Genomic DNA, 14,509 nt, shown 5'->3' on the forward strand with positions numbered 1-14,509 from the left:
CGCCATTTTGGGCGCGGGGTGTGAGCCGTGGTGGGGCTGTGGTGTTGTGATCCTGTGCTGGCGCCTCTGGCTCTCGCACGGTGCTGCCTCGCCCGCGAGCGGTGAGGAAGCCGCGGCAGTTGCTGAGGGGTGCTGTTCTTCCCTCTCGGGAAGAGGTGCCTGGCGGTGCGGGGCCGTGCCCGACTCCATGCCAGCTCCTCTCAGGTAGGCGCGGCATCAGACAGCCCGGGGCAGAGCGGCTGCTTCGGAACATGTCCCTCATGTCCTGCACTTGGTTGCATTTAAAAGCCCTTTTTGTTGTGCCATGTGTTGCCTGTATGGTAGGTGGTGCGTTATACAGCGTGCATTTTGGTGACTAAAGCGTTGCAAGCAAAAGTAAGCGAGTGGCAGCTCCTGCTTAGAAAGTAGGTCGTAGACGCCTGCATTGTATTTCTCGGACTGGGGTGGTTTTTGAGCTGCAGTGGAAAAAGAGTGGTCAGACCATGCGTTTAGGAAGGTGGATTCAGTTTTGTAATTTTTTTTTTTGTGCGATTTTAAGGTTATAGTTAAGCTAGGTGTGAGGAACTCTTACAAGGTGTGTTTGTTGGGCAGGAGGAGGATCTGGAGAATCACAGAATGGTTTGGGATGGAAGGGACCTTAAAGATCATCCAGTTCCAACCCCCTGCCAAGGGCAGGAACACTTTTCCTTAGACCAGGTTGATCAGAGCCCGTCCAAGCTGGCCTTAAACACTTCAGGGGCGGGGCATCCACAAATTCTCTGGGCACCCTCAGTGTAAAGAATTTCTTCCTAATATCTAATCAAAAACTGCTCTCTTTCAATTGGGAGCCGTTCCCCCTTGTCCTATTGCTCTATGCCATTGTAAAAATCCCTCTCCACCTCTTTTGTAGCCCCTCTAGGTACTTGACGGTGCTGTAAGGTCTCTCTGGAGCTTTCTCTTTTCCAGGCTGAACAGCCCTAGCTCCCACAGCCTGTCTGTGGAAAAGGTGCTCCAGCCCTTTCATCTTTGTTCATCTTTGTGGCCTCCTCTAGATCCTCTCTAACATGTCCCCATCTTTCCTTTGCTGAGAACCCCAGAGCTGGATGCAGCACTGTAGGTGGGGTCTCAGTAGGGTGGGGCTGGGGGGGGATAATCCCTTTCCTCTGCCTGCCCCCCATGGTGCTTTTGAGGCAGCCCAGGATACGTTTGGCTTTCTGGGCTGCAAACACAGAGTGCTGGCTCATGTTGAGCTTCTCGGGAACAAACACCCTCAAGACTTCATCCTCAGTGCTGCTTTTGATAAGAGAAGTAGTAAAGGAATTTAGTTTACTTATGATTCTCTGATGATTTTTCTACCATCCTAATGATTTGTCTACCATCTTTCTTTGTAGAGAGATGCAGAGTTGTTAATAATGGGCTGCTTTTCCTTTAGAAGGTGTCTTCTGAGTGAGTAAGCCTTAAGTAGTGGAAAGGTAAGTAAATAGCAAAAGATTATTTTTGTAAACTGTAGAAATGTGACTGTATCAGTGTGCTGCTGTTATTTGGGCTGTAGTAACAGGCAAGCAAATGTTGATGCCAAATTGTTTTAATTTGTTATATATTTATGTAGGCAGGGCTTTGTTTCAGTGAAGGAGGAAAAAAAAGGCCCCAGAGCATCAGTAGTACCCCTTCAAAAGTTTGATTCTCTGTAGTGATCAGGTCTTTATTCCCAGCAGACAGAACCCTTCTCTGAAGGCTATTTTCTTTCATTAACTCCCCCCCCCCTCGAATTTACCTTTCTGTTACAGGGAAAAGTGATAGAAAAGGGCCTTGTTGGAGCATGTATTTGGCAGATCTGGGTTTGGTACTGCTTTTGCTGTGAGGGTTTTTTTTGGTGGCTAGTGGTTTTAGATTTTTTGGGGGGTTTTTTGTTGGTTTTAGATGTGATGTATTCTTTGTCCTTCTGCCCTCCTGCTTTATAGTAGGAGTTCTCATTTATTTATTAGGGATTTTTTAATTATTTTTTGTGGAAGTAAAATGATAGGAAACAATATTTGTTCTGAGGAGAGCTTGGGTAGTTACTTCATGTATGCTTATGATGAAAACTCTCATGGCAGTTCCACTGAAGATTTTTTGCAGGCCGAGGAAGATCTCGCCCTAATAACTTGTTATTGAAACTGAAAGTTTAAATTTCAGCTTTACATAAAAATTCATAAATCAAGATTATTATCCAGTCTGTCCTTGTGTGTTTATCCACTGGTTTTGCATTTTGTTGTCTATTTCTGATTACTTTGTTAGAGGTTTATTTAAGGGAATTGCTTGATGAAATTATGGTCACGGACAGCATTTTTAGACAATGTGAAATCACAGATCCATTGAGTCATTGACTTGTGAATTGAACTGGAAACTGAGTTTAAAGACCAGATTATAGATGAAGATCAGAAAAATATCTGAAGGTTTTGAAGATACATAAACTGTCAGAATTGGAACGTTGAGACAGTGCAAAACACAGCTGGCACAATTGTTACTTGATGGAAAGTGAGGAAATGTTGCACATGATGATGTGCTTAGTATGTTCTTGTAATTATGAGAATTTAAAATATACTATTGCTGTATAGAGAGAGACAGAGTATGTAAACAGTAAAGCACAGAATTATAAAATGTCAGTGATTTGAAGAAATGATTTAGACAGAAAAAGCAGGGTGAGTCCTTGGTCACTGACATACTAAAAAGAAAGAGAAACAGACTGAACGTACTTTTGCAGGTAAGGTCTGTTTGTAACTGCAGTTTCAGTGCAATGAAACACTGAATTGCATCTCCTTTGGAGAGATTTGCAATGAAATTTACTGGATGTAAGTAGCAGTTACGAGATGAGCAGACATTACATAAATGGCAGGAATTGCTTTCCACTCTTTTTTTTCTTTGAGCAGACACACCTTTCTTTGAGAAAAAATACAGTCTTCTTACTTGTCTGTCCTGCCAAATTCCGCATTCCTGCATGTCCTTTACCTCCCTTGTCCCCCTAGTTTTTTTATATAATCTTAAATTGTCTCTGTTATTCTGGGAGCAACCTTTTGGTTAGAAGTTAATCTCAAGTGCTAGAATTAGCGTGTCTTTCAAAGGGAATTGTGTCAAGTGTATCTCAGTTGCATAAAACATGACATTCTAAAATGTTTAGCATACATTTTAACCAGAATTTTAAAAATATGCTATTACAAGATTTTGAAAACAAATCCCACGTAAGGAATTAGTTGCAAAGAAAAAAATATGGAAAATTATCAGGATGATCATACTTCTTTTCTTTGCAGACAGGATGGAATCTCTGACTCCTTTACCAGACCCAGAAGATATGAAATTGGAGATAAATCACATAGAATGCCATCCTGAGTGCTTGGTTATAATGTTCCATGCTCAGTACAACACAGGGTGTGAGCCTGACTATTACATACTGCAGAATGAAATACAGCGTGTGTTCAAAGTGAAAGAGAATGTTTGCACTGGTGGATCTTGTTTGGTGGAAGACACAGAAGGAGAATGGCACAGAGGAAGAGTTCTGGGAAAGAAAGGGACTATCTGTGAGGCTTTTCTTATAGACGCTGGATATGTGTTGGCAGTTGAGGAAACACATGTTGCTGCTGCTTGTGATGAATTGTTTCAACTGCCTCCAAAGGTGGTTTTGGGTGTTTTTGCAAGCATACTTCCTCTTGGAGACAAATGGAGTCCAAACGCCATTAACTATTTTTCATCTCTAGTGGGATTACAGATTACAGGACACGTGAAGGCTGTTATACCACACCAGGTGTTTATTCTAGAAGTGCCAAAGATTATTACTGATGTTCTTGAATTGAATTTAGGTAAATTTATTGATGGAGATTCATTTTGTCTTATTGTAGAAACTTTAAGAGTGTTGCCCCAAGGAGTGCTTTGTAATAGAATGCCGGAACTATTGAAACAGAAGTATCCAGTCAGGGAATTGTTTACCTTAAATAATTCTGAGAAACCAACAAATTTTTGGCATGTTCCACATGAACTCTTTCCATGTCTACCTGTTGGCAGTAAAGAAAATGTAAAAATAACTGGTGCAGTGAGCCCAAATAAATTTTATTGTCAGATACAGAAGTGGCAGAAACAGCTGGAAGATTTGACTGGAGCTATGCATTTGTACTATGAAGCTCTTGTTGGAGAAAATACTACGTCTTGTGATAGTTTAGGGCTACTTTGTGCTGCCAAGAGGCAAAATGGGCAGTGGCATAGAGGAGTGATAAAACAAATTCTCTCTGACCACGTGGAAGTCTGGTTTATGGATTTTGGTGTTACTGAAGCTGTGCCACCTAGTTGTGTTCAGAAACTTAGAGCTGAGTTCATAACATTACCAATGATTTCATTTCCATGTGCACTGTCTTGTTTTGGTAGTCAGGATGAAACAGTAATAAAATTTCAGCTGAAAGACCTTATTCAGGCCTTGATAGGACAAACTTCTGTGTGCGCCCATGTTGATTTATACAGTAACACGGAACACTTGTATTATATTACTCTGCAAAAACAAGATCTTAGAATTAATGCTAAGCATCCTGAAAACTTGAATGAGGCAGCTGCATCATGTGACTCGCTTTTGGAAACAAAACTCACAAGTATTGCTGTAAACTACAAACCATGTCCTGAGAGATACAATTCGTTTAAGAATTTTACTGGAAATAAAGATACAAAAACCTGCTTACCTGAACAGGATATTTCTTTCTCCAACCACTGCAAAAGAGAAGAGATGCAAATGAATTCTTTCTATCAAGCTTTTGTGGTACATATCATAAATCCATCTGACTTTTGGATTCAAACTTGTAGGTACCAGAATGAGTTTCAGGCCTTGATGACAAATATTGGCCACACGTACAGTCAATGTGGAGCTGATGAAATGGTCCTTAAAAAGCCAGAACCGGGGTTGCTGTGCTGTGCCCGGTATAGCAGAGATGGGTATTATTACCGGGCTGTTGTCATAAAAGTGCTTCATGCAAAGATTACTGTTCGTTTTTTGGATTTTGGAAATACAGATACGGTACCCTGTCACCATGTGAAAATATTGCTTCCTCAGTTTTCTGATTTACCAGCTTTAGCTATGAGTTGTTCCCTTGCTTGCACGTTTCCTGTTGATGGTGTGTGGGTTAAAAAAGAAACTGATTTCTTTAAAAGTGTAGTGCTGAACAAACTACTGCTGCTTCATGTCATTGGAAAGCAAAACAACAAGTACATTGTTAATGTGCATTGTATTGGTTTGCAGCAAGGAAGTGTTGCTGCATGTATGGTTCAAGCTGGATATGCTGAATACCGGGAGAAGCCACCACATTCTGTTCCAAGGTCAGCACAAAAAAGGCACAACTGTAAAAAATCAAAAATCAATGCAGAGAGCACTGGTAATATTCATAAAAGTAAGGTATCTGCAAATGGAAACGTACTTCAGACAGAAAAATCATTAAGTGTGTCTCCAATGCCTAGAAAATCTGTTGTGCCATCCTGTTTTGGAGAAGGTGCTGTCTCTAAAATGCATAAATCGGTATGTGAGGAAAAATTGTTCTATAAAGAGTTTGTGTTTAAACCAGGAGATGTTTTTGAAGTGGTATGTTCTTGCATTTTTTCCCCATCAGATTTTTCATGTCAGTTGCAAAGCAAACTGCCAGAGCTAAGTAACTTAATGGGACAAATTCAGACTTACTATGAAGATCATACCAGTCCTTACAAAACCGGACAGGTTGCCTGTGTTGTTAAATGTCCCAAAGATGGGAAGTGGTACAGAGCAACTGTTGTGCAACAGGTATCTACAGATGAAGTTGATGTGGTTTTTGTAGACTATGGTTATCGAGAAAGAGTTTTACTTAAAGATCTTCAGGCTGTTCTTCCAGATTTCCTAACTCTGGAAAGTCAGGCATTTCGATGTGGGCTTAAAAATGTACCCTTACAGACTGACTCACTGACTTGGTCTGAAGAAATGCACAGACAATTTGAAGACTTCATTTCTTCTTCTAGAGGACCACTGACTTGTGTCATTTATGCTCTTGTTCTCGTGAGCCCCAGCTGTTTATGCAATGTTGTTGACTTACAGACTCCACTTACTAGTGCAGAGGAATTCCTCAGAGAACGTGGTCTCATCCAGCCTGAGTATGTTGGACTGAGAAGCCTTGCATCTTTCGGTTCTCTGTACAGTTTTTGCTACTCATCTTTTAATATAAAAGTTGGCAGTGAGGAGGAGGTTTATATAACTCACATAAATAATCCTTCGAAATTCTACTGTCAGCTTAATCGGAACACTGAAACTGTGGAGGCATTGATGAAGAGCATTAGTGACCTAAGTAAAGCGTTAAATAATGCAAAGTATGATACCAGCAATACACGATTATGCATAGCCAGATATTTTGAAGATGGTCTCTTTTACAGAGCTTTGGCTTTTCCTTTGGAAGCGACATCCTATGTATGGGCTCACTATGTGGATTTTGGAAATAAGAGTGTGGTGGAGAGAGACCAGTTGATGCCCATTCCAGACTCTGCGACTGACCTAATATTCACACCTATGCAAGCTATTAAATGCTGTCTGTCAGATTTTAGGGGGGGAAAAATTCCAGCAAGCATTACTAGATGGTTTGAGGAAAGATATCTTGGTAAACTGCTGAAGGCTGTAATTTTATCCAGAGAATCGGATGGAAAGATTGTTGTGGAGTTGTATGATGGTGAGCTAAAAATAAGTCAAAAACTTAAAGAAAAAATGTCAGAAGAGCAGGCACAGAAAAGCTGTATGGGACAATTTGGAAGTTATGGAAGAGTGAGATGTCACATAGAAGATGGCAAAGAAATTAATAAAGTAAGTGTTAAAAATCCTGAAATACTTAAATTGGAAACCAAAGTGAAATGCCAAGTATATGATGACCAGACAGATACTGGAGAGAATTTTGGAGATGAAGAGCAAAGTGCATGTAGCACATCAAAATTGTGTAGTGGATCCTTAAAACAGCAAACTTTACAGAACAGCAAAGAGCCAGGCCTTAGAAATACTTTCAGTGCTGTTCCGGAGAACAGAAAACCTCTGATTGGAGGACCCGCTTCTGACTCACTCTCTTATTCTGCTTTAACTTCAAAGGAAATAACTGTAAATGCTCTCTCTGAATCTCATAATGAAAGACAACATTGTACAGGTCAGCAGGAAAGGAGTAATAAAAATACACCTACATTAATCAGTCTTCCTCAACGTGATATACAGATGAATACCGAAGTAGCAGTTTATATTTCTCATATGGATAGTCTATCAAGTTTCTATGTTCACCTTGCAGAGGATGAAAACTTAATAGTAAAATTAGCAAATGATTTAAATGAAAGCTTGGAGAATAGGAGTCTTGAAAATTGCTTAGATGAGCTCATGGTAGGAGATCTCGTAGTTGCAGAGCATGAGGCTGATTGTTTTTACTATAGAGCAGTTATTAAAACTCTGAAATCAGGAAACTCCTTTGAGGTAGAGTTTATTGACTATGGTAATGCTGCAGTTGTAAGTTCATCAAACATCTGCAGGATTCCAGAGGAGTTCTTAGCTCTGCCAAGGTTTAGTGTTCATTGTTTTCTTAGCAATGTAAAAAGTGTTCCTGGTGAAAGCTGGACTAAGGAAAGTGCTGCTTATTTAGCAAGAAAATTAAGTAATGAGCTTGTTACTTGCAAGTTCTTACAACAGCATGGAGAGCAATGGGAAATAGATGTAATTTGTGATGGAAAGTCTGTGTCTAATGACCTTCTGCAGGAAATAGATGAGGCAGGGTGGCAAAACGCACAAATGTGTCATTGTGACAATAGGCCAAACCAAAATGGTAATCCTCAAGATAGAAGGTCTGGGAATGGTTTAGATGGTCAAAGTAAAACTGAGGCTGTTAGGGTGAAAAATACTCCCCAAACCCCCATAAGTATCCTTCCTCAAGTTATAAATTTTGGACAAATAGAAGCAGCAGAAGTGGTTAATATTTTGGAGACTGGAGAATTTTATGTACAGTTAGTTACAAATTTGCAAATACTGCATGAGTTAAATGTAATGCTTGACAAAGAAGCACAAAGAAGTGATTTGCTTAGAGTGGATGATATTGAAAAAGGACTGGAATGCATGATACAATCTGAAAAGAACTTTAGGTGGTATCGATCGAAAGTGATAGAGAAATTTCTCAGGGAGAAGTTAATGCTAGTTTTTTTCATGGATTATGGCACGTGCGAAATGGTGTCCTTAAATAATGCAAAGATGCTCAGTGATGAGATTAAAAATGTTCCTAAACAAGCTGTGTTTTGTAAATGGGTTTGGTTTAAAAACCTTAAGAAAATTCAGTTTGACCATGTATTAAATGCCCTCCTGGATTCTGAAATAAGGATCTTGTTTTTGAGGTTTTTGAAATCCTCTGGTATCTGGGAGGTAGATATTTTAATAGGGGAAGTTATGTTTCAGGAGTATTTGAACCAGTTCTTACGCCATTGTCAGACAATTGTTGGACCAGAAAAATCCAGAAGTACAAACTGTAAAGAACTTGGTATGTCATTCAAGATAAATTCAGTCATGTGGATGCTGCTGCGAAGTGGCAGAACGTATCCGGGGTTTGCAACTGCAGTTACTGATCCTTCAAACTTCAGTGTCCAGTTTGAAGTCTTCTTTGATTGCATGCAAAAGTTGTCCTTGCTGCTCTCTGATGTTCCTGACAACTTGCCAGCTCTCCCAAAAGAACATGTGGCCCCTGGTGCCAGCTGCTTGATCAAATTTGGACTGAAAGCAGAGTGGTATAGGGTAGAAATTACTGAAGTAACAAGTCAGTCTGTTGTTCTTACATTTATTGATTATGGCTTTCTGAAGAGCATTCCTTACTCTGAAATCCATAAACTTAAAGTTATTCCAGAAAGTCTGTTTTACTTGCCACGCTTGGCACAGTCTTGCTCTTTGCATGATGCAGTTCCTGCCAAAGGGGAACACTGGAGTGATGAAGCTATACTTTTGTTTCAGAAGCTTCTTCTTAAACCGTTTCTGATATTTCATTTCATCCACTATGGCTCAGAAATGAAATTAGAGGTGGATGTTCTGTACGATGACAGCAGTCTAACTGATGTCTTAATTGCTGCTGGCCATGCAGTCTGCTCTCAGAGTAGGTGCTGCCCCATTCCGGTTGACAGTCTTAAATCAGAAGAAACAGATTGGCAGCCTGAGTGTCCAGATTCTAGTTACTGTGCTTCCCTTTGTGAACCAGATTATAATTACGCTGAAAATTCTGATTTTACTGACAGAAGTTAGGCAAAGAAGAGAAAAGCTGTCTGAAGCACAGGACTATAATACTTGAAACTATAATAGTTTCAAGTAAGGAAGTCTAGTAAAGTGACTCCTGGGGTATCATTAACAAGAGATCTGAGTTCGCACAACACTGAAAGAAAAAATAACCTGCAAAAGATGGACAATACTGTGAAGACTTTAGGATTTTTTCAGCATTATGATGATAAGAAAAGTAAAGTTGACATAATACAGAGTAAATCTGCAAGCAGAAGCACTGTCTGAGACTTGTGATTCAAATGTTCTGCAGTCTGGGAAGTGTGTGAAGATACTGTCAGAAGAATTAGTTAAATAATGAATAGACTGCAGTTAGGAAAGCACTACTTCAATGCAAAAAAGCATACAGATACTGCTCTTGGTATATATTTTTTCTCCTCTAAGATCTCTTGTTGTATTTAGACAGTCGTGTCTTTGACAAACCTTTCTGTTGGAATGTTCTTGCAGTTTTTGTGTGTCTACGTGTAAAACTTTATTTGCATTACATCTGTTTTACAGTGGTGTTGTCTCCTCCTTGTTTTGAATGTTCAGAAAATGAAGATGTGAAACATATCCTTCTCTTTGTTTCTGATTCCGAAGTTTCCATGTAAGAATAGTTTGTCTCATTAGGGGAATGTTTACTAATAATAATCCAGAAACCTGGATCCCCATTTATGGGAGGAACGTGAATTAAGTTGTTGTCAGTTAACTCTTTATGTACAGATGCTATTGATCCGTCTTAAGGTTCTCTTGGTATCTGAGTTGCATCACAGTTGGGGTCATTCACTCTGCTGAGCATGTGTTCCACTGATCTCTCTCCTTCATCCTCCTCCTCATCTGTCAGAATGAGGAGAGGAAGTTTTTTCTGAGCACTTAGTCAAGTCAGGATACTGTTTTTACCTTAAAGGGAAACATTGGGAGCCTTTGCTTTTTTTCTTCTATGTAGGAGGAGGATATTTCAGAACTGAAAAGTGATGGCATACTGTATATGTCTAAGGAGAGGGTTTTTTTTTTTCAATATCCATTCTGAAATGGTAAGAATTTGTCAGCTGTCAGCTGATTATTTATTTTTCCCCTCCCTTCCTTCCTCAGTTGTTTGGACAAAGATAAAGCATGAAGAGGCCTGAAGTATGAGGGGTTTTCTTTGTATTGTGATTGTTTGAATTTCAATGAGAAAATGAATGCAACCCTAATGATAGACAGCACATCTAATGCATCTCTATAATGAGATCTAAGAACACACAACCCCCTGCTCCTCCCCCCCATCCCCTATCACAATGTATTTAACTAATATGAAAACCTGAAAGCTCTATCGGGAAAGCGGAATCTAATTTTTTTTAAGGGAAAGAGACGTGTCTGGGAAAGTCAAATAAAGAAGAAGTAAGACAATACCAACTGATCTTTCTTTACAAGGTTTTCTCTGCTGATGAATTTTACATAAAGAAAGCGTGCAAATATTTTCAGTGTACAAGTAAAAAATGCCCATTAGTAACAAATCAGAAAATGTGTAAGGTAAAATTTCTTAAATACTATCTAAAGTATCAGAAATTTTATGTTAATGTATTGATTAAATAGTGGGGGTTTTTTAACAGTTTGTGATTAACTGTTTTCTTTATATTGCACTGTTTCTTTATATTGCAGAATTTCAAGTTTTTTGTACTTAAAAAAGTTTAGCTTGTCAATACTGTGATATACTGCTTACTCTTAGGATAAAACACAAAGTTGTACTGTGCAATGTTACTTATGTTGAGTGATGATTGCACTTGCTGCACTGGGCTATGTTCATTGTAGTACCAAGTAATAATTTTCATCTAGAGGCACTAACTCTTAAGGGTTAGTTAACTCTGATTCTAACTTCTGGCTGTCTTTCAGTTGGAAAAGTGTTTGAGTGTCTCTTCTTTTTAAAAATCATTTGGATACCCTAAATTCCAAATATTAGATTTATTTGCAAGAATATGTGGGTTTTTTTAACTTGTAATGAGACTAGCTCATCATAGTATTTCTGTTTCTGAAGGTCTGATTCTCAAAGTGCTTCAAGGAGAAACTAGACAATTGAAAGCATTTTCAGGATTATACTATACCTGTAAATACAGAAAATGTCTTGTTGCCACTGTTGATGCAGATTTTCAGAAGTGTGTTACACAGATGTGATATGATCATTAGAGTAAGTTGCTGGGATGTCTCACTGTGATTTTTATGCCCAGTCTTCTTTCTGTAGTGTGTACCTCTCCTGTCCGCAGCCTCAGCTGTAATAGCATTTTACTTGTAAGTAGGAGAAGCTGTAGTCAGAACCTAGTGGAAAGAAGGTGTCATTTATTAATGATGTGGAAGTTTAGGTGTGGGAAGTTAGGTGAGTTTTTGTATTTGTTTTAGGGCAAGCATAATGCTGAACACACACGCACTACTTTGCGTAGTAATGACTTTTTTTGGTAAAGTTTAATTTGAAACTACTTTTTATCATTTGGTTGAATTTCCTAAATGGGTTTCTGTGTTTGTTTATACTGTATCATTGATTACTGTGATTATTTTTATTTTTAATCCATGAAGTTGATAAGAACTAGTTTCATTTGTTTGGAATTAAGTGTTCCTGTGTATACTGCCTTTCTGTTGTGAATTAAACAAAAAAATACTAAAACTAATAAATAAATAAAATGCTTATTTTCTGTGTGTAACTTGCCTTGCCTAAGACATTCTGAATATTTTGAAGCTTTCTGTGACCGTCGAGGTTGGTGAATGCATTGGAAAACACCTGAAGCTACATCAGTATGTTCTTCGTTGGATGTTGCCAAGGAACAATCCTTGCCCTCTGGGCCAGCAGCTGTGGCATGTGTTATGTCTGTCCTGTGCTGAATCAAGGTTTGTTTTTGAGTGCTGTAGAAATGACACCATGTTTCTGCCCATGCAGTTTGCAAGATGAGATGCCAGCCAAGCTCAGCCTGCCTCTGCCTTGTCCTGGGCAGGTGTGCTCTCGCTGGCACGCTCTGTAAAGGCAGACAGGCCTTACCTGCTGGGTGGGCAAACTGCTACAGTGCCATTGTAACAGGTACTGGAGGGGGAGAGGTGTGCAGAATTTTTTCTATTCAGATAGTATTAACTGAGTTTTAGTAGCTTACTGTACAGTGTTACTCCCTAGAGGAAGTACCTCTTCCTGATTTTGCTGAATATTTCTGACTGATTTAGGAGTAACTATAGTCTGTTTCCAGAGGAAATGTGTTCAGACCTGAGCCACCAGAAATTGTGGGCCTGAGAGGAGGAGACTGGAAGTCATGTAGGAAAAGAGGCAGAGAATGAAAAAGTTTCACTGGACGTAGGAGGTGGGTGGTTCAGGCACTTTTAAATGGCTAACTAGTTACTGAATATTTGTATGGGTCAGGCAACATAGAAGTTTTGGCTTTCAGACAGAAATGTAGGTTTCAGTGCTAACTTAGTGTGTAAGGATTTTTAAAATTTGCAATAAAAAGGAAATTAAATAGGAGTGTAGAGTTTGAAGAAGAGCTCTTAAAAACTAACAAATTATCATCTATTTCATAAAGGCAAATTTAAGGATGGAAAAGAGCCTTTGACAGTGCTTTTAATTATTCATAATGTTTGCAGAGAATTGCATGTGTGTGCTTGGGTGTGTTTTGTTAGCTGCAGATCAAAGTCTGGGGACAAGTTTTACCACTGTCCATAGACAAATACACTTCTTGAACTTACTTTTTGCTGCCCCTGTGGCACCTTATTTATGGCCACATTCCTCCCAGATAAACAGCCCATTGCAAGTGTAATGACTGTATCCAAATCAGTGGATTCAGAGTATACGGGTAACAGCACAATAGCCAAGGGCTAATCTGAGCAATGCCCCCCTCCCAACCCTAGTACTGGTCAAGGCCCGACTCAAACCAGGTTTGGAAAAACCTAATTTCTGTAGTTGATATGTAAATATGACTATGAGTCAATTGTCTTACTCCATAGATAGTCCAGGAAAGCCCAGGGCCCGTTGGGTTCTCCTGCACAATAGCTGGGAATAATTTTTTGCATGGAGTATGTGTGGGGCAGCAGGAAACGCTTGATGTGAAAGGAGCTCGTGGATTCACCTAGGAGGTGTTTGTAGGGTGGCAGTGCCTCCTGAAGGCACACAGGGATAAGCTCCTGCCAGTGTGTGACAGGCAGCTTGTCCCGATGGATCCTGTGAGCTGCACTGACACCTGCCGGCCCTGTGCGCGCAGGAATCGCTCCTGGCGGCGCCTGCAGTGCTCACCCCGCCCTTGAATGTCCATTAAGTGAAGATCTCTCTGCTTTTGGCCTGAGAAAAGGTGAATCCTGGATTACTGCGTCCAGCCATCCGCTCCTCAGCACAGGAAAGAGGAGGCTACATGGAGACCTTCCAGTAGCCTTCCAGTACCTAAAGGGAGTCTACAAGAAAGCTGAGGACAAACTTTTTAGCAGGACCTGGTGCAGTACGAGAAGGGATAGTGGTTTAAACTAAAAGAGGGTAGTTTTAGAGTAGATACAAGGAAAAAGTTTTTTACTATGAGGGTGGTTAAACAGTGGCATAGGTTGTCCAGAGAGAGGGTGGATGCTTCATCCCTTGGAGCACCTAAGAGCAGGTTGGACAGAACTCTGAGCAATCTGATCTAGTTGAAAATGTCCCTGCATGTAGCACAGGGATTGCACTAGATGAGCCTTAAAGGTCACTTCCAACCCAAATCATTCTATGATTTGAAGATAAGCAGCGTGGGAGAAAAAGGTTGGAGATAACTGTTTTAGGGGATGCCTGATATAAGAAGACATTTGGTGGCAAAATCCTGCTATCTGTAGAGAAATAGATACTGTGTTTGCAGCCTGGGTATTCAAGACCACTTAAAAATGCACGTTCCCATTAATGCTCACTAAATGTCTATTTCTCAGTTTGAACGCATTTTAAAATCTCATCTTTTTTTTTATTTCTCTTCAAGAATCAATTTTTTCCATAATAAACATTGAGAAAACAAAATCATGAAAATATTTATTTAGCTCTGAACTGACTTTAGGGATAGCTATCTTGATTCCTACAGATTTAATAAGAAAGTTTCTAGGACTACTATGTCTAGATCTGCATAATGAAGGAATTAAAACTGTGATTGCAGCATATTTTTAGTGAGCAATAAACATTAGGAATCCTACTGGGTGACCCTGAAATATAATTAGGCCTAGTTCTGTGAAATTATTTTGCTGCGAATACAAAGAAATGGAATAAAAGTGGGGTTTAAATGGGTTTAATATTCTTTTTTTTGT

At 39.6% G+C, this 14,509-nt stretch overlaps 1 protein-coding gene across 4 annotated transcripts; it reads left to right on the top strand.

Annotated features, from left to right (window-relative positions):
- The first annotated feature begins 216 nt into the window (after positions 1-216).
- TDRD15 (tudor domain containing 15) lies at positions 217-11,315 on the top strand. Of its 4 annotated transcripts, none has more exons than XM_051809916.1 (3): positions 217-320; positions 1,371-1,451; positions 3,267-11,315. In XM_051809916.1, exon 3 carries the CDS (start codon positions 3,272-3,274, stop codon positions 9,242-9,244), a length of 5,973 nt encoding a protein of 1,990 aa, XP_051665876.1. In that variant the 5' UTR covers positions 217-320; positions 1,371-1,451; positions 3,267-3,271; the 3' UTR covers positions 9,245-11,315. The 4 variants fall into 4 exon arrangements, with proteins under 4 accessions (XP_051665876.1, XP_051665867.1, XP_051665891.1 ...); XM_051809907.1 differs by having other exon boundaries at positions 226-375; XM_051809931.1 differs by having other exon boundaries at positions 226-375; positions 3,271-11,315.
- The last annotated feature ends 3,194 nt before the right edge of the window (positions 11,316-14,509 follow it).

This window comes from Manacus candei, unplaced genomic scaffold, assembly GCF_025592945.1.
Source record: "Manacus candei isolate 608988 ecotype Guabito, Panama unplaced genomic scaffold, ASM2559294v1 h1tg000007l, whole genome shotgun sequence".
Lineage (NCBI taxonomy): Eukaryota > Metazoa > Chordata > Aves > Passeriformes > Pipridae > Manacus > Manacus candei.

Excerpts from the sequence above, each read along its gene's own strand:
- TDRD15 (XM_051809916.1), top strand. The coding sequence starts at position 3,272 with ATGGAATCTCTGACTCCTTTACCAGACCCAGAAGATATGAAATTGGAG.